We start from the raw sequence: 25,350 nt of genomic DNA, 5'->3' as shown, positions 1-25,350 counted from the left end.
ATCAGCCATTAAACCCCTGGAACTTGTCCAGAAAGCTGCTGCTCACCTGGTGTTCAACCAGCCCAAGTTCTCCCACACAAATTCCCTTCTCCGTTCTGGCTCCCTGTAGCAGCTCACATCCAGTTTAAAACTCTGGCTCTGGCCTACAGGGCAATGAATGGAACAGTTCCCTCCTATCTCCAGGCCATGGTCAAACCCTACACCTCCTCCTGACCACTACGCTCTTCTACCTCTGGGCGGCTGGTTGCACCATCACCCCGAGGCCCCTGCGGTCGATCGACACGGTCACAGCTCTTCTCTGTCCTGGCCCCGCAATGGTGGAATGAAGTGCCCACTGACGTCAGGACAGCAGAGTCGCTGCCCATCTTTTGCCCCAGGCTCAAAACTCACCTCTTCAAGAAGTACTACCAGATTCCTCCATCTTAAGCACCTGTTGTATTTTTAGATTGCTATTCTAGACTTTGCATTCAGCACTAAATTATGCTCTTAGTCACTTGTTTTAGAAAGGAGATGCACTTGTGAGTTCTGGCAAGTAGCAGTACACTGACTTCCTACATTAAATGCAGTTATTGTAAGTCGCTTTTGATAAAAGCATCAGCTAAATGTTTGATAACACATGTAGTTCAACTATTAATTGAACTAGCCTACATTTTGCAGTTGATTTACTCGGTGGCAGTTAACCTAAATTCAAAAGGCATTTGTGTTTTCAGTATAACTAGGTTGATACAGTATACCGACGGCCCTATACCTGTATATAGGCCTAGTTAATAATGCAGTGGTATAGTGAACTATGTAAACCCAATACATTTTTACATAAACAATACAATAACTATATGGGACCTTTAAATTTCAAATAATAACTATTGTATTAGCCTACTGTGCAAGTGATCTCTTGCAGTCATTCATTTGTCATGTATTTCAGTTTTATGGTTTGTCATGTTGGGATTTGTTTAATTTCCATGCAGTTTTTCAACATACTAGGACTTTGCGGGTGTAAAGCATGGAGACAACATTGGACACGGTGCAAAGACGAGACACAACAGTGCAAAGACAGGACAAGTACAGGACAAGTACAACATGGAGCAAGTACAACATGCCAGTGCAAAATAAGCTGAGAAAAAAGAATATACAGGAAGCATTGTGGTCCGTCTGGTGAACGACGCTCACACCATGTGCTCACTTTTATATGTTGTTTTTAGTAATGATGTTGTAGAGACCATGTTGAAGTACAAAAACCTAACAGGGACAGGTGTCGCAAAATATTATTATCAATTATAAATACAGGGGCCATTGGGTGTCCAGCTCAACCTGAGTTGAAGGCCTGGCAGAGCAGATGAGTCTTTAAAGAATACTTAAAAATCTTTATGGTCTGGGCAGACCTAATGTGCCAGGGCAGACTGTTCCAGAGCCTAGGGGCGCCGCCCCAAAGGCTCGGTCGACTCTAGTCTTCAGCAGAGTCTTTGGGACAGCCAGCAGCAGCTGATTAGAGGATCTCAGCTCTCTAGCTGGGGCATGAAAGTGCAGGAGTTCAGCAAAATATTGAGGTGCCAGTCCATTTAGAGCTTTAAAAACAAACAAAATCTTAAAATCGATTCTAAAACACACTGGGAGCCAGTGAAGCACACACACACACACCTAGAAATACTAATGCAGTTATAGGCTGTGTAAGCATGTTTTTATGGAGTTGCTGCATAGATGTCGTTTCAGCTAGTGTAGTATGCCCTCTTGTGGTACAAGAGCAGCATTGCAGTTGAAGAATACAGTACCCAACGGATTGTGGTGAAGAAACTCGAGGGTAGCCTACGTTTTCTGGTTTGAACGCGCCCAATTTTTAGCATTCTTTAGAAGGTACAAAAAGCACACAATTAGAGATTATTATATATAAAAAATATTATATATTATATATAGAAAAAAATCTGTAAAGTATAGCTTCGTAATGATTTATCATTCAAAATCATGATACAATTAATGACGTAATTCATGAATTAAGTAAAGCTTTAGAATACATGTTCACACTGTTGCATTATCTATTACAGTGTCATGGAAGTGTCCATGCTTAACGCAACATTTCCATCATATGAAATGAAAAGTCGCCATCATTGTTTATAAAGCAACAGAAGCGGCTACACCGCTTACCCAATCGCAGCGGACCATAGATAACGCATGCGTGGTGCAGTTATTTTAAAAGCAGATCTGGGGATGAGAGGCGATTCAGGTGAGTTCGACTGAGGACAGATCAATTCAATGACACAGGTTGCACACAAGCGTACGACACAAGACATTGTGCGTTCTAAAGATTGATATAAAAATATCCGAAGGCCTTCAAAACCATAATACTTAAAATGGCGTCCACGAGCCAGGGCTACTTACAAGTCGAAGTGACTGTCATTGTTTTGCTCTTTCCTGCAGACCTAAAATGGAGGACATGGCTTGCTAGACAGCCAGGGTCTGCAGCCCAGCTGTAAAAGCCGGCTTCTGGACACACTCGCATGAAAACGTAGCTAGCTGGCTAAACTGAAGCTGGACTGGTAGGTAGGTAGCAAAGAGTACTGCTTTGTCCTGTTCGCTGCTTGTTCAGAGTAACGTTCTTGTCAACTAAGTCAGATAGCTCAGCTTTGGCGTTTGATAGCCAGATTTGAATGTAGCTAGTTAGCTTCTGCAGAGCGGCGTGCTCAGGGAAATATGCTTCTGCCGCAAGACTTTACTTTATGCTATTCGCAGTTTAACGTTAGCTTGATGTGTAGCTTTGATGGGCAAGGTTTCTTCCTGTTCTTAACTCTCTGTAATGGCCAGCTTTTCAGCAAGGGCATTAGTGTGTCAAGCACGCGTTTTGTTGTTTACACTGTATGTCAGATAAGTTTGGCGGTAAGACAGACGAGGCTGTTGCTATATGCTGATACAGCATTGCTTGTGTTTCAGGCTTATATGGGCGTCCGGACAACAAACAGTTGAGAAGACAACGCTCTCCCAGGGTGACAGGATCTGACCCTCAGTGCCACCGGCACCCCTGACCTTGGTGGTGGGCGTTGCCGGAAGCCAAGCGGTGGAGTGGAGGAGGAGAGGAAGTGGAGGGAGGGGGGAGGGGGTGTGACCCGCTAGGAGGAACATGACCTCCACTGTGTTCACTAGTGGAGGAGGAGGTTACAAACTGGACACGCCGGGGAAGGGCGACCTGGCCAAGCCCCCGTCCAGGGGAACGTCTGAGTCCTGGGTGCTGGGGAACCCCGGCGTTCTGGGGAACATCCACAACAGCGGCGGCGGGAAGGCCAAGGCGCCCGGGCTGGGGCAGGGGCAGCTGCAGGTGGTGGTGGCCTGCCGGCCTGGCGGTCAGCCTCACCCCCCGGGCCTCGGGGAGGGGCAGGAGGAGAACTGGGGGGGGTTTGGGGCTCAGCAGCAGACCCCTCTGACGGGCAGACCGACGGGGGGCGACTCCGGCTCCCCCGCCAAGAGCAAAACACTTCTAGGACAGAACAACAACAATGGCGGTGGTGGCGGCGGCGCGGGGGGCAAGATGGACCCGGCGGCGGCGGTGAACGGCAGCAAGCCGCCCAGAGAGGACGCGCCGGGGGGCGGGGAGGCGAGGGGGGCGGCGGTGGTAGTCGGGGCGCCGCCGTCGGGAGGACAAGGCCAGGAGGGCAAGAGAGGGGGCGTCCCGGCACGCAAAGGCACCGGTCACTCCCCTCCGAAGAGCAACGGTTTCCGGCAGATTCTCCTCCTGCAGCTGGAGCTGATCGAGCAGCAACAGCTGCAGCTGCAGAACAAGAGCAAGGAGATCGATGACCTCAAGGCCGAGAAGGAGACGGTACGCCTGCAGGGACCCCACTCTCATACACCTGATTTTATAGCTACTTTGTATTTGTCAATTATGGTATTATAACCTTTTTGGCATAGGCAAGGCAGTGATAGGACCAAGTACTGGTTGAGACTGAGAAAGGTGTGTGTGTGTGTGTGTGTGTGTGTGTGTGTACATTCAGGGGTGTGTAGTAGGCCCTGTAAGCGCTGATCAAGGGATCAAGTTTGCCTGTTAAACAGGCCGTTATCTGCTCCACGATGCCACTAGTGGTGTACTGATGTCATAGCATTCCCATTATGACATCATGGTTCTATGACTGTAATCAAGTCAGGTGTGTCTCTGCACCAAGCCTCGTTCACTATCACTTTGTCACACTCTTAATAGACTTTCAAAGTTACACCGATTGAAGGCTTTCGCGCCCCGTAGCGAGTTTCGACCCGTCGCATTTCTCTTATCTAGTCAGGGTGACGTGCTTCTATTGCGTTCAATTTCAGCAGGTATGATACCCAAATTCAGTCATCCTTTGTAAAACCATACTGGAGAAAAGCAAGGCGCAGTCAGGAGTAGGGATGAGACGGTATGGATTTTTGCATTACGGTACGGTATCTAGTTACACGGTAGGGTTTACGGTATTTCACGGTATACAGCATTTCACCTCCCCAACACACATAAAAAAACAAACATTTTACTTTGAAGGAACTACAGTGCAACACATGATGGAAAATACACAGTTTTGTAATTAAGCTCAGTTAATATATATAATATTAATAGCAAGCTTATATTAAATTACAAAATTAACTGTTGCAAGCAACTTGAAATGTGAAGTTTCAGCAGCGCATTATTGTGTAATACTGTAAACGTAATACCGTAAACACAGGGAATGTCACGGTTCTAATACTGTGGACATTTTATACTGCGGTTCACGGTTTTACAGTATACCGTCTCATCCCTAGTCAGGAGGGGGAATCTGATGTCGGCTAAGCCTGTCTGTCCAAGTTTCAGTCCTTCCTCTCCTCTCCTCACTTCCTCTCCTCTCCTCAGCTCCTGGCCAGGATCGAGCGCATGGAGCGCCGTCTCCAGCTGGGCAAGAAGGAGGGGTCAGGCGAGCAGCGACCCTGCCGACCCCCGCCGGTCCACGCGCCTCTCCGGGAGGACCCCAGGGGTCCGGGGGGGTCGTCGCCCGGGACCCTGGAGGGCCGGGGGGCGTCGCCCGAGGGGTGCGGCACCAGTACCGGCGCCACGCCTCGCAGGCTACACTTCGGTAGAGGGGGCAAGGGACACAAACGGTAAGAGCTGCGATATTGTGATCGTTCGATGCCGTGACCTCATATAAACATTCGCCGCGACACGCTTGAGTCCATCGCATCACAGAGCTCGTCAGAACCACACACACACGGTCGACACACACGATCGACACACACACGGTCGATCCCCGGTCCGCCTCGCTCTCTCTCTCTAACCCCTCTGCGACGCGCCCTGACCGCCAGGCGCTTCCTTTTCCAGGACCCCCGCTCGGCCAAGCGCCGCGCCCAGGCCAAGTCCGCCCTCCAGAGGGAGGCGCTGAAAGCGGAGCTGGCGGGCGGGGCTGCGGGGGAGGAGGAGGAGGCGGCGCGCCCCGCCTGTGGCCACACCCACGCCGAGGAGCCGGCCTACCTGACCACGGAGGACATGTACCTGAGTCGCTGGCACCAGCCGCCGCCCTCGCCCCGCAGGGACCCCTCGCCCCCCAAGGAGGAGTCCGTCGCCAGTGAGTCACTCGCCGTGGGGGGGGTAACTGGCGGGCGGATGGAGGGAGGGACGGACGGACGGAAGGATGGATGGATGGATGGATGGAGGGATGGGTGGATGGATGGAGGGGTGGGTGGATGGCTGGAGGGGTGTGTGGATGGAGGGAGGGATGGATGGGTGGAGGGGTGGGTGGGTGGAGGGAGGGAGGGGTGGAGGGGTGGGTGGGTGTGAATCAGACCCGTGTCAGTTATACTCTATTTGAAATTGGTTCCGTTGCTCCTCGTCTACACTTGACTGTTCTCGCTGGGACCAATGGCGGCTGTCCCCAAAAACGCAAACCCCACCCACTGGCGCTCCACTGCGACTCGAGCGAACCGCAAAATAATTAGTGTTTGGTAGCGTTTCGACCCGGGTCTGATGGGATTGGTGAAGTGTAGTATGCACACTGGTATAAACCATGGCTTCATGTACCAACCATGTACCTGTATCTGATCCACCCATGCACTGAACCAGCTGATCTCACAAACGTGTTCCCCTCCCTGGCTGGAGAGACATCCCAATTACAGTCAGCTAGTTTATTGCGTGGGTTAGTGCAATTTATTTATAGCGCACGGTTAGTGTTTTAGCCTTCTGAAGCCGCGTTTTACACCCCCGGGTGCGTGTATGTATGTAACTGTGTATGTGAGGAGTGCGGCGGCCATCTTCTCTGTGCCTGCTGTGCCTAGTACCGTCCTGGAGGGAGAACATCATGGACCCCCTGGAGGAGGAAGAGGGCGCCGACGTAACGGAGGTGGGGAGAATATACCTGGGCTGGTACAGTAGAATATACCTGGGCTGGTATAGTAGAATATACCTGGGCTGGTACAGTAGAATATCCCTGGGCTGGTACAGTAGAATATACCTGGGCTGGTACAGTATAATTTACCTGGGCTGATACAGTATAATTTACCTGGGCTGGTACAGTAGGCGTCTTTGAGGTTTCAAACAGATATTATGTCAAGGTGATAGGATGGTCCATATATGTTATATTGGATGGTAATAACGGTTGTAATAACGGTAATTACGGCCTAACGACCCTCTAAACACTGCTAGTTTCCACAACAATAACGGTTGTATTCCTGTCGGACAGAACATGGACGACGGCGTCTTCCTGAAGCGGCACTCGAAGCACGAGCTGGATGAGAAGAGGAGGAAGCGGTAAGAAAACCATTTCCTTTCACCTTTCACTCCCCTCCCTTCCACTTAGTTCCACTTGTCACACTCTCCTTTCATGTTCACGTTGTGATACCCCTGTTGTCAATTTGCCCTACCTTTTCTTCAACCCCCCCCCCCCCCCCCCCCACCGCCCCCTGTCTTCCTCCCTGCGCCCAGGTGGGACATCCAGCGAATCAGAGAGCAGCGCATGTTCCAGCGCCTGCAGCAGAGGATGAACAAGAGGCAAGGCCTCCAGGAGAGCGAGCCCGAGGTGCTGTCCTTCTACCCCGAGGCGGAGGACGGTAGGTGCACCCTGGGAACAGAGGAACCCAGGCAGCGCTGCTTTACCCTGGGAACAGAGGAACCCAGGCAGCGCTGCTTTACCCGTTCCCTCGTGAAAGAGGGAACCTCTAATGTGGTTAACTACTCGTCTTGTGCCACAATAATACAACCAAATACGGAGAACAAGGAAGCGAGCAAGAATATCAGGTTAATTTGCGTTATTGGCATGACTTGTGCATCTGGGAATTTGTAGATCTGTGTTGGCAAAGCTTTTTAGATAATTAATATATGTAAATTGAAAAACAAACAACATTATCACTGACTGCAACTGATGGACCTTTCCTGCTCCCCCTCAGTGGAGGCCCTCATGATCACCCCGCACTTGCCTGTCGTGGCGTTCGGACGACCTCTGCCCAAGCTGACCAGACGGTGAGCTAAACCACGCTCCCCACAACCCATTTATTCTAGATTTGATACATATTGTATGCATATATTGTACTCTTCCATGTATATTATTTACTCTGATATTAATAAAGTTAATCTGATCATACTGTGGCTAGCAGTTTCCACCACAAGACTGTGCTAGACCAATAGGATCAGACTGCAACCAGAAAGGCCTGTGCTCTTGTAATATTTCATTGTACATGGTAATAATAATAATAATACTACTACTACTACTACTAATAATACACTTTATTTATACAGCACCTTTCATACAAATAAATGCAGCTCAAAGTGCTTAACAACGGAGTGTACATGCACAGAGTGCTTCACATAAAAATAGGCATAAAATAAAATACACAAAAAGCAGGAAAATAAGATGGAAGATTAAACACAATAAAATAAAAGATAAAGATAAGAAATCAAGTAAAACACATTGTAAAAATGCCAATTTAATAAAATATTGTACTGCAGAGAGATGCATAAAAAAAGAAAGAAGTGTAGGAGCCCATAACCTGCTCACATGACAAATGAGACATCCTTCAATCCCACTGTGTGTGATGTTAAAGCCCTGTCATGCGTCATCTCCTCTCCCCTCCGCGCCTCCATCCCTGCCTCCGTGCCTCCCTCCCTCCGCGTCTCCTCACTCCCTCCCTCTGCGCCTCCTCCCTCTCAGGAGCTTTGACCTGCCCTGGCTGGATGAGCGGAGCCGCTGCAGAGCCGACGGGCCCACGAAGCAAACCCCTCACCGGACCTGCCGGAAATAAAACCCCTCTCCAACCCGAACCCAGAGAGGAGAACCCCACTCTGCACCAACGCCCCCCCCCTCACCCCTCCCTGGGAAACTCAAGAGCCTAAATGACCCAGAGAACCAATCAGAACAACCCCCAGGGGGTGTGGGGAGGAACGCATGCCCCCCTCCCTCCCCTATATCCCTTCTGGTGCTGTGTAACAGTCTGAACATGGCGTCTGAGCTGCAGGACAGACGCTGCACTTGGTTCACGTCCGGGCTAGTTTGAAGGACCAGAGTCTGGTCGAGGCTCTCTGTGGGTTAACGTGTCATTAACGTCTAGTAAGGAGAAGCCGGCTGCTTTCCCCGCATTCCTCACCCTCTGCCGAAATCACCTCAACAAAAAACAAGCTAACGTTCTACAAACTGTTCACTTGTCATTTTCACATTGAAATGCATCGTTGAAATACTAAGCGCGCAGCACGAAATGTAGCTGTCTGTCTCCCATCTGTCTTTGTGTCTGCCGTTGCATCCTACAGATGGGATTCTCCCGTTGGAGAAGTGTTATGGCCCAAAAGAGGCCCGAGGAAGAAAAAGCGCTTCAGCAACTGTTATTGGTTTGTGTTTCAACCAATATGTTCTTGTAATATAATAATTAAAAAAAAGAAATGCTTCATGCTCTTGAACGTTTGACTAAGTGTTGTTTGTGTGGCACCATCACGGCCCTCTGTAAATGGGTGCGACTTAAGACCGCGCTTGAGTGCTAGAAGGCGGTGACCACCTGGGGCATGTTCAATCTGAAAACAGTGCACCGCTTTGCTATGGTTTCTGGGTTCCTCGAAACTGGGAAACAACAGGCTTTGAGGTAGGTTTTGGGTTGGAGTCTCAGAGGTGTTACCCAATCAGTAGCGACCTCTACATAACCCCCGCTGGATCTTCTCAGCTGCGATAGTGGCAACGCTTTACAACAAGGCACTACCAGTTGAACGTTTGCTATGCTGAACGCACCCATGAACTCGTATCATCGTTTGTGATTAATGTAATAATAATGTGATTTGATAATGTGTTAAATGATTTATTATAAGAGTAGGGAAAGGATAATGGTCTGAATCAGAGTATAGACCTAGGCAGTATATAATCTATATTATGCAAGCAAAATTGCCAATTAATGACGAAAGCATAGCTATATATAAATATGTTTTAAGCAAAATTGTATTTAACATCAAAGCATGTACATGTTATGTTGTCACAACATAGAAGTGTTTTTTCCATTCTGAAGGGGCAAGGAGAGGAGCTTATTGGGGAGCAAGGATGCTGAGGTATTTACGAAGCGGAACTGCGTAAGTGACATTCACCCACAATCCCTCTCCGTATTCCGGTCTCGGGTATCTGGTTCTAAGATGGCGGACCGGCGGAGGAGACGGAGGCGCGCGTCCCAGGACAGCGAAGAGGACGACGAATCTGGCTCGGGTTCCGAGAGTGGGAAGTCCAGTTCACCGGCGTCGAAAGGCCGAGTGAAGGACCCCGAACCGGTGGAGACGCCAGCTGTTCGTGTGGTCGCGAAAATCGACGCCGAATCCGAGTGTGTGAGTATCTCTCCCGCGGAGCCTGCTAGCCAACTAGCTAACCGAGGCTGATCAATTTCGCATAGCTAACGAATGTGCAGCTTGGCAAGTTAGCTCGCTTGCTAACTATGCTAGCTTGACAATAATCATCGCATGGCTGGATCAGCAAGTCAAGTCGGCCTTGGGTTAATTCGCATTAAAGCGTTGATGTTGTCTAGAGGCGTAAGGCCAAACTGCGTCCCCACCATGGGAGTTTGCCACCTCCGGCTCACGTTCCGCTTAAACCACCCGGCGGCAGCATCCCGATGTTCGGCTGGGGAGGGGAGGGGAGGAGGGCAACGGACGGACACCTATGGAACCGAGCGCTGCTAACTAACGTTACCTGCCCGCTCACTTGTTTGTAAGCTACTCTTAACAGGTTGTTAACTAGTTATACAACTCGCAAAGTTATTTATATCTGTAAATGGATGATGTGGGCTATTCTAAATCACCAATGTATTGTTGGCTAACGTTAGTTTATGCAACTAGCTACTGGGTCATCGAACAGAGCCGTTCAAGGCAGCATTTCGCACCGAGAAAAACAAGGCACCTTTGCATCCTTAGTTGTCTGGACTGCACCCTCTTGTTTTCAGTTTAGCTAGCTAGTTAAATAACAACAACAACATGCAAGCGAATTGGCCTGATCTGTGTGAGGTACCGGGGTCGAAGTCCTTTCCTGCATAGGTGATTCTCTGCGGATTGCGTTGTTACAGCAAAAGCATCTATGAACTTTATTTCTATGACTACAGATAGTAAATAGCCAGATTTGGAACCGTATTACGTCTAGTAGTATACCTATGAACTGGAATGAGGAATTGAAAGAATACCAATGTATCTGTACTGCATGGGTGTAATGCTAAATACAGAGGTGGCTAAACTGTCGAGTGCAGAGTTTACCTACTTTGTGTTCCCTCATTGATTAACACAGTCGATCAGAAAATAGGTGAGTGAACTCAGCCTCATTTTAAAGAGGTGGGTAGACTGAGTTTACTTGGATTGACCCTCCACTACCCCCCTGCAGTACCGCTTATATATGGCAAATAAACGTTATATTCTATCTATTCTATCTTCTGAACCTCTCTGGCGGTCAGCTGAAATCAATCATACTGAAATTGCGGTCTCATCTTGAGCCGAGCAGACATTCGTGTCGGCCTCTTTTTGTGTGGTTGTCAGTGAGCACCCTGCTGGTGTGTGTGTCCTGTCTGTCGTTTTTTCTCGCTGACACTTCTCCACTTTCCTTCAACAGGAGAGTGAAGACGGTGTAGGGGAAGGTAAGTGTGTTCTCTTCGCCGACACAAACAACAATTCCCTGCAAGAAGTCGGCAACGCGATAAACCGGATTTTAGCTGTGGTTTTCTCTCCCTTGCCCTTGGGGCCAGTAGTCCCAATCAACCCTGTTTGTTCGACCCTACTGACTAGCGGTCAGCCTTTGCTACCAGTCTCATGACCAGGTGGAAATGTCTGATGTTTTCCCAGCGGTCCTGTCCGACTATGACAGTGCTGAACCCGAGGACAACGGCTCTCACTCTGAGGTGAGTAGTGCTCCAGCTTCACCGACACAGACCTCTGTCTAACAACGGATCGACAGCATGGCGTCAGTAGGGACAGCTGTCTACACAACTACACAGCGCCGCTTCTGCTAGCGGAAATACTAGTCGTCGGTTTAACAATTTAAATAATTAGCGCAAAGTCACCTCACATGCACATCAGTCATGACTGGATTAAACCAGTTCCACCTCCTGGCAGGGCAATCACCGCAATGCAATAAGTGCCCGGGTATGGCTGTTTACTAGTAGTCTTACCTACCTCCTGACTGCCTATTTAAGTGTGTGCGTGTGTGTGCGCGCGTGTGTGTGTGTGTGTGTGTGTGAGAGAGAGAGAAGGAGAGGGAGCGAGGCTCCTTGTCTACTATAGCGTTAAAAACTGAGCCATGCAGCTTTGTCGGCATCGTAAAACCAGCTAATTTTGGGAGTAGTTTGATTCGAAAGACGATGGGAAAGTTTCATGTACGTTGTGTCTTAGGAAATGGCCATGTGACCTTTCGACTGGATCGGTGAGAAATCACATCCGGTTCACACGCGAGGGGAATCGCCTCTGGTCCTGCCGGTCACCACACCACGTCAACATGTTGATCTCTTTGAGCAAAAACATATAATACAAGTAAGCCTAGCCTAACCCTGTCCCTGAGCAAGTCACTGTTTCAATATATGCAAAGTTGCAAATAGGCCATATTATAGATCTCATCTAGCTGCCTGTTGATTTAAAATGTTTTTAGGCGATGCCGTATTGGGCCTGTAGTCATGCGTCTGCTTCACTGTCCTACATCATTTATTTCAACTCATTTGTAACATTCAAAGCAGTCACCTGTTATTGAAATTATGAGGATGGAAAGTTACCATTGCGTTCAACCGGTGTCTCTTAAGTTAGATTTGGTGTGTATAACTCAAATGAAAATATACTTGAAGGAGAGCTATGGGTCACAGTCGAGAGATCTCGTTCAAAAAGTTATTTTCATGCTTTAAGAAAAAACGAGGCTTACAGAGGAGCAAACAAATGTTTCAGCAACTAGGCCTTCATCAGGGACAGTTTTTTCACCGTCTTACTGTGTGTCAAGGTGACTGTGATTTCTTAAAATAGTCTACCCCAAAGGTCCTGATTCTCCCACAACTGAATAATTAAGTGTCTTGAGCTACTGGATGGATGTTTCTAGTCCAGACGTTGCTCTAGAAACATCTTCATGGCCCCCACACCGCCCCCTGCTGGTGAGATGTGGATATATATGGATTAGAGAACCTTGCTGTTTATGTAACAGCTACATGCCCTCTCCTAAGATGACCCTGATCTAGTGAGCTCACATTCCGTCTCTCTCCATGGTCTAGTCATGCCACCAAGCCATACAAACTGCTCATACAAGAGGCGGGGCCAATGGGGGTCAATCAAATGTAATGGAAGGCAGTTGGATCAACCCATTGTATTGATCAGCGTTACCAGCGGAGCTTCCGAACGCGGTCGCTGGATAAAGAGCGAAAACGTTTTCCTTGGGGAAACACCTGGAATTCAGTTTATGATCTTTCAATAAAAAAAGTTATGCCAACCAGTTGATATACAGCAACCTCATCAGAAGCGCCATATTTGTCGGCTGATTGGATAGGCTGAATTTTTTTGGCCCGCGCAGAAACCGATCTCTCTTGGGCCCGGCCAGACTGATCCATGTGGAGTAGAGAGACAGGATGCGTCTTTAACTGGAGGGCTAGGTGGGCAATCTCATGTGTAGTGATGAGACAGATGAGACAGACTCTTCTATTGATCAGAGACACTTCTATTGATCAGATAGATAGATAGGTGGACAGACACTTTATTGATTGACCAGGTGGAAATTAATAAAAAATGCACATTCGGGACTAAATACAAATTTACAGTAAATACACTATATATATATATATGTATATGTATACTGCAGGGTTCCCACGGCTCATGGAATTTCAGGAATATCATGGAAAAAAAAAAAAAAATCTATATTCCAGACACGGAAAGTCAGGGTGCATTCGTTTATAACTGGCAGGTGGCAAATTGCGGCTTGCTACTAGGAATGATTAAATAAAACACCTCATGAACTCGCACTTCCTCGTCGCAAATTCAGATATGTTTCTCAGCCCCCAGTTGCGAATGCACTAGATATAACTAGGTAACTGTGATATAATGGTATATAGCTCGAATACACACAGGTCGGAGGTAGGTATTTTGCCACTTGCGACTTGCCACCTCCGACCACAAACGAACGCACCATTAATCATTTAGCTACAATTTTGTTTGTAACATTTTTTAAATTTTAGTTGCCATTCATCAAAATGTAATATTTTCCATGCAGTATTTTTCTTTATCAGGTTATTTCATGCGTTTCCTGTATTGCGTGAGTGGTTGCTATGGTTACTTGGTTTTTCAGCGCCCATTTATCCCCTTCCGCTTGTCAACAGTTTTTCCCGCTCATCAGTTGTCATGGAAATTCAGCTTTTTAATCATCGAAAGGAAGAAGTCAGGGAATTTGACATTTGACTCATAGCGCAAACCCCGATACGGGGTCCAAATCTGATAGAGGTGTGTTTTGGGTTTGGCTCTTGGTACAGGCTGATCGGAAAAGCCCGTTTGTCAGGATCAACACTGTTCTTTACCCCCGTTTGATCAAACATCCCTGACTGAGCTCTGGAGCTGTCGATTCTAAACGACAGTCTGATTGAATCTCAGACGGACTGTGCTTTCTAAACGCTCTGACCTCACATCCAGAGGTGAAAATTAACACCTGCCACCGGCCAAATGCAGGTTAAATTTCCAATTGGCGACTAGATTTGGGAAGGCTATCTGAAAAATATATATACTTTGCCGGTAGATTTTTTCATCTACAGTCCCCTTGGCAGGTGACTCACCGTGAACCAAAAAGTTAATTTTCACCCCTGCTCACAGCCGTGTCGTTGCGTTTGTCAGGGGGGAGAGGAGGAAGAGGAGGGAGAGCACTTCAGCGATGAAGAGGCCACGGCAGCCGCCGCCGAGCCCGACCCCGCCGCCGCCGCCGACCCCCCGGCTCCTGACGAGGAAGAGGGTGGGGAGGAGGAGGAGGAGGAGGGAGGAGAAGGAGGAGGAGAGAAAGAGGTGAAGTCAGAAGAGAAAAGCAGCCTTGCAGGAGAGAGGCAGAGTGGGGACGGACAGGTAGGACTACTGAACCCCGCGGCCCAACCAGCGACCAGGGAGCGACGATGGGAGTGGTTAACTCCGCCTCCGTCTCCTCCTCCCTCCTCCGCCTGCTGCTTGTGTGTCGTCCTCCCGTCTCCCGTCCGTAACCCCTCCCCCTCCCTCCCTTCCCTCTCTCTCCAGGAGAGCACCGACGACCCGGAGAAGAAGAACGGCGGTCCGCCAGGCCAGAAGCTGGACGATGACGAGGACAGGAAGAACCCGGCCTACATCCCCCGCAAGGGCCTGTTCTTCGAGCACGACGTCCGCGGGCAATCACAGGAGGAGGAACGGTACGGTCGCCACGGTTACACCCGCGGTTACGTACTGTATGGACGAATGCGTCTCCATGGTGATATACTTATATATAATGCACACATACAGATGGGTGACGAATGAAAGGAAAAACCCACATAGTGTCTTGGTGAGAACGGGTTCGATGCGCCTTGGCGTAGATCCTACTAGTCTCTAACTACTGGAGGGAGGGAACGCCGTTCTTCCAAACGTTCTGCGCCGTTGTCGACAGACTGTTCTTGCTGACGGTCTGGTCACGTTCTGCGTTGATATTCGGTCATGTTGACTTTCGTTGTCTTTTATTATTCTCCTTATTAAGCTCTGCGTTGTTTTGATTTCAATAAAAGACAGCCCCCAATCTCACAAAATACCACACAGTCCACAAGTTAACCTACGCCGCCTTGGCGCTAACCACAACAGAGTGTACGAGCCATGGAATGTCATCTTTATCTCATAAGTCTATGGAAGAGGGACACCGTTTCTTACAGAAAGCTCCAGCTACAGCCATACTCAGAGGTCAATCATTATAATTAGGAACAGCTAACAGGATCAGATTAAACCAACATTTCTCTGAAAATCAACCAAATTCATCAATATTCATCAGTCACATGAGGAAGAGTTGCTCTCCTGTTTTTTTATTTGGGGGGGGGATGGGGGGTTCTCAACATTACTCTAATGCACAAGCGTTGCAGTCATCGAATGGACGTCAAGTTTTGACCATAATTTCCTATTTACTGATGTCTTTCCTATGGATCTAAAGGCAGATGTCACTTTAGTCACTGATCCTGTTGGAACAGCCAGTTGAGCCGTCTTTGTGACGGAAGCTACCATCCATGCCCTAATAATGAACCCTCTTCTAAAGTCACTTTAGATCTTTTCCTCTGGTCCAACATGGAGGTCAACAGGGCCTGATCAGAGTATCTACGACCACAGAGCATTATGGGATGTCGACCGCTTCACTGTATCCTGCAGCACACCTGTACAGAAGCATCTGCATTCTTCATGCATTTATCATCTGTCACTCACTCTGCTGATCTCTGACCCCCCCAGGCCGAAGGGCCGCCACAGGAAGCTGTGGAAGGACGAGGGCCGCTGGGAGCACGACCGCTTCCGGGAGGAGGAGCAGGCGCCCAAGTCCCGCGAGGAGTTGATCGCCATCTACGGCTACGACATCCGCAACGGAGGAGGCCCGAACGACCGGCCCTACAGGCAGCGCAAGCCCAGGTACGGGGCCTCCTTTATCTGTTATAAGGGACCTGATGGGCACTGCTACAAGCCCAGGTACGGGGCCACCTTTATCTGTCATAAGGGACCTGATGGGCACTGCTACAGCTCTAGCAGTCAAAAGTACCGCAATAGAATACAAAACTTGGAGATAAAATAATAAATAATAAAATACGGAGATATAGAATGTTCTTCTGATTAATATTTCCCATTTTAAAAACATTTTCTTTATTTCATATATATATATATATATATTAGACGTGGGTGCCCCGTGCACAGCTCGCTCAGTCCTTGGTGCAGGTGAAATCAGGATAATCCGATAATTCAAGTAGGAAGGAGTCACCGCGACACAAGGCTGGTAATTCCGTACTTTTATTAATTAAAAGAAACGAACAACGCGTTTCGCCTATGGCTTCATCAGGTTCGTGCTGAGAGAAGAACACAGGTGCTTTTAAAAAAAAGATGATCTGGGTGTGGTCGGTCCAATCAGCCGAACACCATCTGGATGGCCACAGCAATCAGCCAATTAATTAACAAACAAGTAATACTACACACAAAATTCATAATACATCACCATGTTAATCACGCCATAAGTGATTAACATTCATACAGTATACTAGAAACAGCCACCCTTATTCACAATCACAGTAATTTTCCTTGATTTCCTATACCGGACATCATCATCATAAGGACCAAAAAGTGACTGGAGTGACAGCATAGTCTATACCAATAACCTCTGCCAATAACCTATGTCTGGAGGGTGGGTGGTGAGCAGGGAAGAAGTGTCCCTGTCTCTCTTCTAACAAAGGGATATCTGCAGAGAAAGAAAAACAAACATTAGTGTCATTATAACAAAAATGAACTCAAATCTAATGTTTCATTGAGGCCATGTGGTTCCATAGAATTCAATGTAAAGATCCAAAATGCTTCTCTTTTTAATAATTTCTGAACCAAATTCCCTCCCCTTGGGTTAGGAGTGATCCTCTCTAACCCAATGAATTTCAGAGAGGCTGCAGAACCATGGTTTCTGTCCCTGTAATGTCTAGCAATGGCATAATCCATGTTCCCATTCCTGATAGCAGCTTTGTGTTCTGCTATTCTGAGCTTCAAGTTCCGTTATATATATACATTTATTTTTTCAAATGTTTTTAAAATGGTAAATATTAATTAGACTTAATCATCACAATTACAATACCAGCCAAATAATCGCCCTGCCCAGAGAGCGTGGAGACTACCAGTCTCCTAACCACCCCCCCCAACCCTAACCCTGACCCCCAGAGCCAGTCTAACCCTAACCCTCTGCCCCCTCCTCCCCAGGCACAGCACGTCCCCGGTCAGGGAGAAGCGCTGGCGTGACGGCGGGGGCGAGCGACCCCTGCGCTCCTCCTGGCAGGGCGGGGCCGGCACCCGCAGCGCCCCCCCGGCCGTGACCCCCCAGTCCTCCGGCCCCCCCTCCGCCCTGCCCGCCTCCCACCAACGCAACAACAACAACAACCCCGCCAGACCCTCGACCCACCCCCCGCCCCCACGGGGCTTCCAGGGCAGCCGCCCCGCCCCCCAGCACCGGGGCGACCCCCGGCCCGGCTACAAGACGGCTGCCGAGCCCCCCGCCCACCACCACCACAGCCGGGCGCCGCTCCCGACCGACAGCGAGAGGGGAGGCGGTCCCAGGGGTGGGCGTGGCCGGGGGGTGCAGCAGCAGCACCACGGGGCGGAGCGAAGCCCCTCGGTCATCGTGGAGGACATCTGCAGCGGCGACGATGAGGACGAGCTGACCACGACGGCGCCGTCGCATCACCACCACCACCACTACGGCGGCGGCAAGGCCGAGCGGGACTCCGCCGGCCCTGTTTCGTCGCCCCGGCGACAAGAGCAGCAGCCGCCGCGGGGAGGAGGAGGGGCTCCGGGCACGGCAGCGGCAGCGGACGCAACCCCTCCCCCGGCGGCGAGCGATGCCTCCCCGCCCCCAGAGCGGCCGGTGGAGAGGAAGTCGTACTCCCTGGCTCGCAGGACCCGCTCCCGGCCCGCCGAGCTGGGCAAGCAGGCGTCTCTGGAGGACCCGCCGCTGCCGCCGCCGCCCACCCTGGCCCCGCCCCCTTCCGCCGGCGGTGCTGGGGTGAAGAGTGAGGCGTGGCCGGGGGAGGGAGGAGGAGGAGGGGGGAGCCAGGCGGGAGGGGGGCTGACGGGGCTGGACCAGGACCTGGCCAGACTCAGCCTGGCCGGACAGAACTGGGGTCAGAACCCTGCGTCCTACCTCCACGCTGAGATGAGGGGTGAGCTCTCTCTCTCTCTCTCTCTCTCTCTCTCTCTCTCTCTCTCTCTCTCCGTTTCTCCCTCTGTCTCTCTCTCTCCCTCTGTGTCTCCCTCTGTCTCTCTCTCTCTCTCTCTCCGTCTCTCCCTCTGTCTCTCTCTCTCCGTCTCTCCCTCTGTCTCTCTCTCTCCGTCTCTCCCTCTGTCTCTCCCTCTGTCTCTCTCTCTCTCTCTCTCTCCGTCTCTCCCTCTGTCTCTCTCTCTCCGTCTCTCCCTCTGTCTCTCCCTCTGTCTCTCTCTCTCTCTCTCTCTCCGTCTCTCCCTCTGTCTCTCTCTCCCTCTGTCTCCCCCTCTCTCTTTCTCTCACCCTCTTTCTCTCTCTCTCCCTCTGTCTCTCCCTCTCTCTCTCCCTCTGTCTCTCTCTCTTTCTCTCTCTCTCACCCTCTCTCTTTCTCCCTCCCTCTCTCTCCCTCTCTCCCTCTCTTCCTCTCTCTGTCTCTCTCTCTCTCTGTCTCTCTCTCTCTCTGTCTCTCTCCCTCTCTCTGTCTCTCTCCCTCTCTCTCTGACAAGAAGAGAATATCCAAAGCCAGCATGTGATCAGTGGCTGTCTGTCTCTCCAGGCTGGTACTGGTGTCTGACTGACCGTGTCACCCCCCCCCCCCCTCTTTGTTTTTAGGCATCCCCAGCCCTATGCACATAGCTGGGGCGCCCCCCCAGTACCCCAACATGGAGGAGATGGGCGTGGGCGCCAACCGGGCCAAACGCTACTCCTCCCAGCGCCAGAGGCCGGTGCCAGAGCCCGCCCCTATGCACATAGGCGTCATGGAGAGCCATTACTACGAGTCCAGTGAGTAGCCTGCACCGCCATTAGGGGGCGCCGATGTTAAAACGACCGGGACAGAGGTGTTAAAACGTGAATGTTATTTTGTTATTCGTCTGGGCTGTGTTGCAGCTCTTCAACCAGCCATTTTGAAACCGGAAATGTGTAATTCTGCCGATTTATGATTTTAATCGTGAAGAAATTACGGGTCTAACCGACGTGCGCTCTCTTCCCCGCAGTGTCGTACCCGGGAACCATCTACGCGCACGGGGATAGCCCCGCCAACCTCCCGCCCCAGGGCATGCTGGTCCAGCCGGAGATGCACCTTCCTCACCCCGGCCACCCCGGACACCCAGGTCAGTGGACAGTCTGTCCCACCGTGCATCCGGTCACTATACAGGTGGCGATCGACTGACCGTCTACTTCTGTGGATGTCATTTCCTGTTTGAAACCCAAATTTCAGCGGTTGCATTAGCGCCACCAACTGGACTGGAGTGTAAAACCAGAGATGGGTAGGAGGACCGAGACCTTTACTGGTATCCTCGCTCTAGTCTCGAAACGCGGCGCTCAACTAGAGACTGAAGACATTCATCCAGGTTTCGTTGCTAAAAGTGGGCGGGAACAATTTAAGATATTGAAAAACACCTGCATTGCAGAACCAATCGGACGTCTTTAGGGAATGTGAATGTTTTGATTTCAGTGTTTTGATTCTCCGCTCCAGTTTGTTTGTGGTAAGGCGGGCCCTTCGCCCTATTAGAGATGCAGGCAGTGGCTCTGATTGGTGGTGTCGGTTTTCGGCGCCGTTCTAGCGATGATGTCCAACGGAGACGTCTCCAGACTTTCAGGCATATCCTTGTTCTGGTCGTCTCTAACCCTCCCTCCCTCCCTCCAGGTCTCCACCCCCACCAATCAGGAGCTCCCATGCCCAACCCCGCCCTCTATGCTGCTTCGCCCGTCTCCATGTCGCCAGGACAACCCCCACCTCAGCAGCTGCTGGCTCCGCCCTTCTACCCGCCTCCCGGGGTCATGACCTTCGGCAACACCAGCTACCCCTACCCCGCCGGGGCCACCATGCCCCCCCCGATGTACAACCCTCAGGTGGGAGCTTCCTCCGCACAAACACACTAACACACACACACACACACACACATCCAGTGTGACCTAACCGTGCCCCCCCATCCCCCAGGCTCAGTCTCAGGTGTACGGGGGCGTGACGTACTACGACACGGTCCAGCAGCAGGCGCAGCCCAAACCCTCGCCCCCCCGCCGCTCCTCCCAGCCTGTCACGGTCAAGCCCCCCCCGGAGGTCACCTTCGCCCAGGAGTGACCACGCCCTCCTTCCCGGAGCAACCCAACAGCCCACCCACGGCCGGTGAGCGAGCCTCTCCCCTCTTACCTCTCGCCCTCCCCACCCCAATTTACTGTGGGCGCATCCCGAAACCTTTTCCCCGTGTCCTCCTCCCACTCGTTCACTAAGTATCAGAGGAGAGGGGGAGAGGAAAGTAGAGCTGCACCTAACGACTATTATTCTAGCGATTAATCTAGCAGTTCCTTTTTCGATTAGTTGATTAATCTATCAACTAATTTAACAAAAGCATTGTTCATTCCCACATCACACGCGGTGATATATATGAAACAATTCACGGGATCTTGCGTACACAGTTTGTTGCTAGTGAGTGACACGCAGCACAGCGAACCACCAATCACAATCCTTCTTCATTATTCAGTCATCTGGTGAAAATTCCTGTATTTTTCCGCAGAAAAAAAAAAATATTTCAATGTCAGTTTCCCCCCCCCCAGTATTTTACAGCCCTCACAGCCCTGCTCTGTGTCCAGTTGTTCTCTCGATGCTGATTGGACGGTAGTGCCGATGCACGCCACCGCTCACGCTGTTGTCTCTGTCCTGTCTCCCTGACCTCCGGGACCAGGGTTGGAGAGACCTGTGTGGAGGTCAGATCCCAGCGTGACCTACGGCCGAGGAGGGGGACAGGAGGACGGAGAGGGCGGAGCCAGGGCGGGGTCTACAATCGGGGACCAGCAACACGTGGAATGGAAGCATAGATTTTTTTTGTTTTGTTTTGTTTATTTTTATTCTTACATTTCTTTTAGATGTATCGGGCCTGGTGTTCAGGTGCGCCATAGCGAAGGGATTCCTGCGGAGTCTGTGCTGTTCCTCTCTCACATGCTACACCAGTGTTTCACCCTCCAAGATGGCTGGACATCGTTTACTGACCGCCGTCTTAAAAACCCTTCAGTAACCTTCTATAAACCTTCTAAGTCGCCAACGTTGACCCACACTAGTGTTAACCGTTTCCACTAACGGCAGTATCATCCAGGTTGGATTGTAGATTACATCTCCCGCTTGTCAGTGAGAGGATGTGTTGTAAGCTGTAGGAGGGTTCAGTATTACACGGGTTGGCGGCGACGCCTGTGAGCCGAGAGCCGCCGCCGTTCACCGATAGTCTCTGGCTCCTCCCCCCCACCCCGCTTCCCCCATACCACCACCAGATCAGAGTCCAGTCGGTCTGCGATTTTGTATGAAATCGCTCTACGTGAGAGGCGCTCGGTTGACCTCGTCAGGGCTGGCCAAGTCGAATCAAGTGCACCTCAAGTATTTGAGAAATGAAATACCAAGAAAATGTAGCTCCTGAAGTTATCGGACTTTCAATCCGACTTTTTATCATTTAATTTTTAAACCAGGCTGACATACAACCCAGACGAAAGACTAGACTTTTACAACTATTTCCATAAGATTTACAGGTTGAAGCGGTTTGAAGCGGTTTTAGATCGTTTGCCGTTCCAAATCGGCACTGATGGAACAGTCTAATTTTGTTGTAAAACTGCTCCAGGTGTAGAACGCAGAGACGTTCTAGAACTATTTAAGACTATCCTCACTGTTCTGTATCCACCTCACTCTCTGGATCAGTTTATGGTTTTATATACTAATGCATACAGTTTCAGTTAAACCATTCAATCTGTATTCTTAGATGCTGCTTAGTTGGCTAATACCATTATTAGAGATCAACATCTCAAACTGGCAGAGTTGGGGGACGGTGGCTAGTTGGGTTTCGTTTGCGTTTCTCCTGACACCTTCCACCAGAGTGTTGTACTGTTTTTTTTTTTGTTTGTTTTCTTACAATGTAATACTGTATTATTACCAGAGAACCTTCAACCCTTATCTGATGTACTTGACACTGCTACTGCTTGGTGATAGCTTTCTTATGTAAGTGTATATAGATAAATGTGTATATAAAAGCCTGTGATTCGGTAAAGCAGTAATATTACTGATACTACTACTAATGCCACCAACCTGTTTATCAAATTAATACTGTCACCAATGTGTCGGCAGGGATGTCCAATTTGATTTCTGTACGTTTTTTTTTTAATGAGTGGATTAAATAAACATGATAAGAGGCTATCTCTGGCCTGTGAAACTTTGTGATTGTTTGTTTGAATGGGTGCTTTGAATGTTTTGCCATTTACTTATGAATTTCCCTCCCAGAATCGTTTTGCAAATGCGCAGCTTGGGACAGCCCCACCAGAACTGTACCCGAGTTGTCCTTGTTTGAAGATGTTGACCCACCTGATATTATCCTTTAACCCCCCAGATTCCAACAATACATGCATGTTCCACGTACTTAGATATTGATTGTCAAAGCGATTCAGTTGGTGCCACTGGCTGCAAGCTCTTAGTCTTCCCAGTAAGGTATATACATCTTTCAATTTGCCATTTCTTTATTTTATTAATCTGGGTCAGTATAAGTACATTAAGAAAACATTTAAGAAACTGTTGTTTAGAAAAGGCTTGTATGTATGATTTCAGATGTCGGTAAACTTTCTCTGCCTTAAGGTTCATCAGTTTTGACGACATATCGGTTTAATTTGACTAGACCTGTCAACACTGTGAGGGCTTGTCTGTTTCATAGCTGTTTGAATATATTCAAGTGTTTTTGTTTTGTTCTTGTTTGTGGAGCCTTTTCGTTCGAGACAGAAGAACAATAAACAAATCTAATTAAAGTATAATTCCTGTGTTGTGTGGGTGATTTGCTTTCCCACTCCCTCATGGATAGTGCTTGCCATGGTACCTCCTACCAGTAGGTGGCGATGTTGTGCAACACCTCTACACCAGCTGCCAGGTATCTTGTAATAACCATGGATGTATTAATAGAACAATAACTGAAAACTCATCTCACTAGTAGAGAACTACTGTCACGGTGTCCCAGTCCCACAAGTGGCCCTCATACTGCTGTCATCCAAACCTGAAAACATGATGCTTATATTGTTGAATTATAAAGCCTTTCATGATTATTTTCTCACTCTTGCCAGTCCATTAACGAACATGTACTCTCCACCCGCCCCCTACTCCTGTCTGAACCGGGAGGTAGAGTTCAGTGGAATGGTGTAGTGATATTTGCGTGCCAACGGTGGTTTGCCAGCGGTTCCTCCCATACCACTTAAAGGTGTTCTAGAAAACATTTTCATGTACGCGAATCACTTTGAAAAGAAATCCACAGAGCTTTTAGAAAGGTGCGGAATAAAAGTATTGCACCCCTTCAAAGAAAAAAATATTGAATTTATCATTTGAAAACATTTATTGGGTCAGAAGTGTGAATGCGTTGATCTGTGGTTTGGTTCCCGCCTCTAACGAGGCTCGTGAGCCAATAGTATCGCGACGTTGGTACCACGCGGTATCTGTCAGGAGCGATCAGCAGGAGTCGTAATACACTAGTCATTTAGCAGACGCTTTTATCCAAAGCGACTTACAATCATTGCATTTAATGTAGGAACTCTGTGTACTAGGCTACTATTCACCAGAACACTCATTTCCTCTTCCTCACAAATCAAACTTCTCTATCTGGCAGTTTGATAGACGAGTCTGGGTTTGGCGAATGCCAGGAGAACGTTACCTGCCTGGCTGCATTGCGCCAACTGTAAAAGTTTGGTGGAGGCGGGATAATGGTATGGGGTTGTTTTTCTGGGGTTGGCCTAGGCCCCTTAGTTCTAGTGAAGGGAAATGTTAATGTTTCAGTTTACCAAGACATTTTGGACAATTCCATGCTTCCAACATTGTGGGAACAGTTTTGGGAAGGCCCTTTTCTGTTCCAGCTGGACTGTGCCCCAGTGCACAAGCAAGGTCCATAAAGGCATGGTTGGGTGAGGTTGGTGTGGAAGAACTTGACTGGCCCGCACAGAGCCCTGACCTCAACTCCACTGAACACCTTTAGGATGAACTAGAACGGAGTTTGTGAGCAAGGCTCTATAGCCCAACATCAGTGTCTGACCTCACAAATGCTCTTCTGGATGAATGGTCAAAGATTCCCACAGACACTCCAAAATCTTGTAGAAAAGCCTTCCCAGAAGAGTGGAAGCTGTTATGGCTGCACAGGGGGGACCAACTCCATATTAATGCCTATGAATTTAGAATGGGATGTCATAAAAGCTCCTGTAGGTGTAATGTGTAGGTGTCCCAATACTTTTGTCCATATACGTAGTGTAGCACTTCTTGAAGAGGTGAGTTTTGAGTCTGCGGCGAAAGATGGGCAGCGACTCGGCTGTCCTGACGTCAGTGGGAAGTTCGTTCGACCACTGCGGGGCCAGGACAGTGAAGAGCCGTGACCGTTTCGATCGACCGCAGGGGCCTCGGGGTGACGGGGCAACCAGTCTCCCCGAGGTAGCAGAGCGTAGAGGTCAGGAGGGGGTGTAGGGTTTGACCATGGCCTGGAGGTAGGAGGGAGCTATTCTTTTCATTGCCCGGTAGGCTAGTACCAAAGCTTTAAACGGGATTTGAGCTGTTACAGGGAAACAGTTTAGGGAACAGAGAAGGGAAGTTGTGTAGGAGAACTTGAGATGGTTGAACACCAGGCGAGCAGCAGTTTTCTGGACAAGCTCCAGAGGTTTAATTACTGACGCCGGGGCCCCAGCGAGGAGGGAGTTGCAGTAGTCCAGGCGGGAGATGACCAGGGCCTGGATGAGCACCTGCGCCGTTTCATCAGTGAGGAAAGGGATGAATCCTCCTGATGTTGTAGAGCAGGAATCTGCAAGAGCGTGTAAGGCATGTGATATGTGCCGATAACAATTTGTCATCCAGGGTCACACCCAGATTCCTTGCAGTCCGTGTCACCTCTGTGTCATCTATGGTGACGGCGAGGTCCCGGTGCGGGCAGCCCTTCCCCGGGAGGAACATCAGCTCAGTCTTGTCCAGATTGAGCTTGAGGTGATGTGTTGTCATCCACTCCGAGATGTCAGCCAAGCACGCAGCTATGCGTGT

General features: G+C 49.6%; 2 protein-coding genes and 1 long non-coding RNA gene across 3 annotated transcripts; all 3 read left to right on the top strand.

Moving 5' to 3' along the window:
- Nucleotides 1-2,178: 2,178 nt before the first annotated feature.
- Nucleotides 2,179-3,046, top strand: LOC311317702. Its single transcript, XR_014630766.1, has 3 exons — nt 2,179-2,215; nt 2,410-2,532; nt 2,920-3,046. It is a non-coding gene; the product is annotated as an uncharacterized lncRNA (long non-coding RNA).
- Nucleotides 3,047-3,106: 60 nt separating this feature from the next.
- msl1a (MSL complex subunit 1a) lies at nt 3,107-8,769 on the top strand (the record flags this gene model as incomplete). Its single annotated transcript, XM_084448782.1, has 8 exons — nt 3,107-3,802; nt 4,835-5,079; nt 5,281-5,540; nt 6,247-6,311; nt 6,651-6,718; nt 6,893-7,017; nt 7,354-7,426; nt 8,115-8,769. The coding sequence occupies 8 exons, from the start codon at nt 3,107-3,109 to the stop codon at nt 8,203-8,205; spliced, it is 1,623 nt and encodes a 540-aa protein (XP_084304908.1). The 3' UTR covers nt 8,206-8,769.
- Nucleotides 8,770-9,568: 799 nt separating this feature from the next.
- On the top strand, nt 9,569-23,073 carry casc3 (casc3 exon junction complex subunit; the record flags this gene model as incomplete). Its single annotated transcript, XM_084448776.1, has 12 exons — nt 9,569-9,754; nt 11,019-11,043; nt 11,249-11,304; nt 14,252-14,473; nt 14,639-14,787; nt 15,839-16,012; nt 17,330-18,285; nt 18,939-19,109; nt 19,322-19,438; nt 19,975-20,180; nt 20,269-20,454; nt 21,011-23,073. 11 exons carry the CDS (start codon nt 9,569-9,571, stop codon nt 20,407-20,409), a joined length of 2,403 nt encoding a protein of 800 aa, XP_084304902.1. The 3' UTR covers nt 20,410-20,454; nt 21,011-23,073.
- Nucleotides 23,074-25,350: the final 2,277 nt, after the last annotated feature.

Source organism: Borostomias antarcticus (genome assembly GCF_949987555.1).
Source record: "Borostomias antarcticus genome assembly, chromosome: 14".
NCBI classification, from domain to species: domain Eukaryota; kingdom Metazoa; phylum Chordata; class Actinopteri; order Stomiiformes; family Stomiidae; genus Borostomias; species Borostomias antarcticus.
This window is presented reverse-complemented; position numbering and strand designations above follow the sequence as displayed.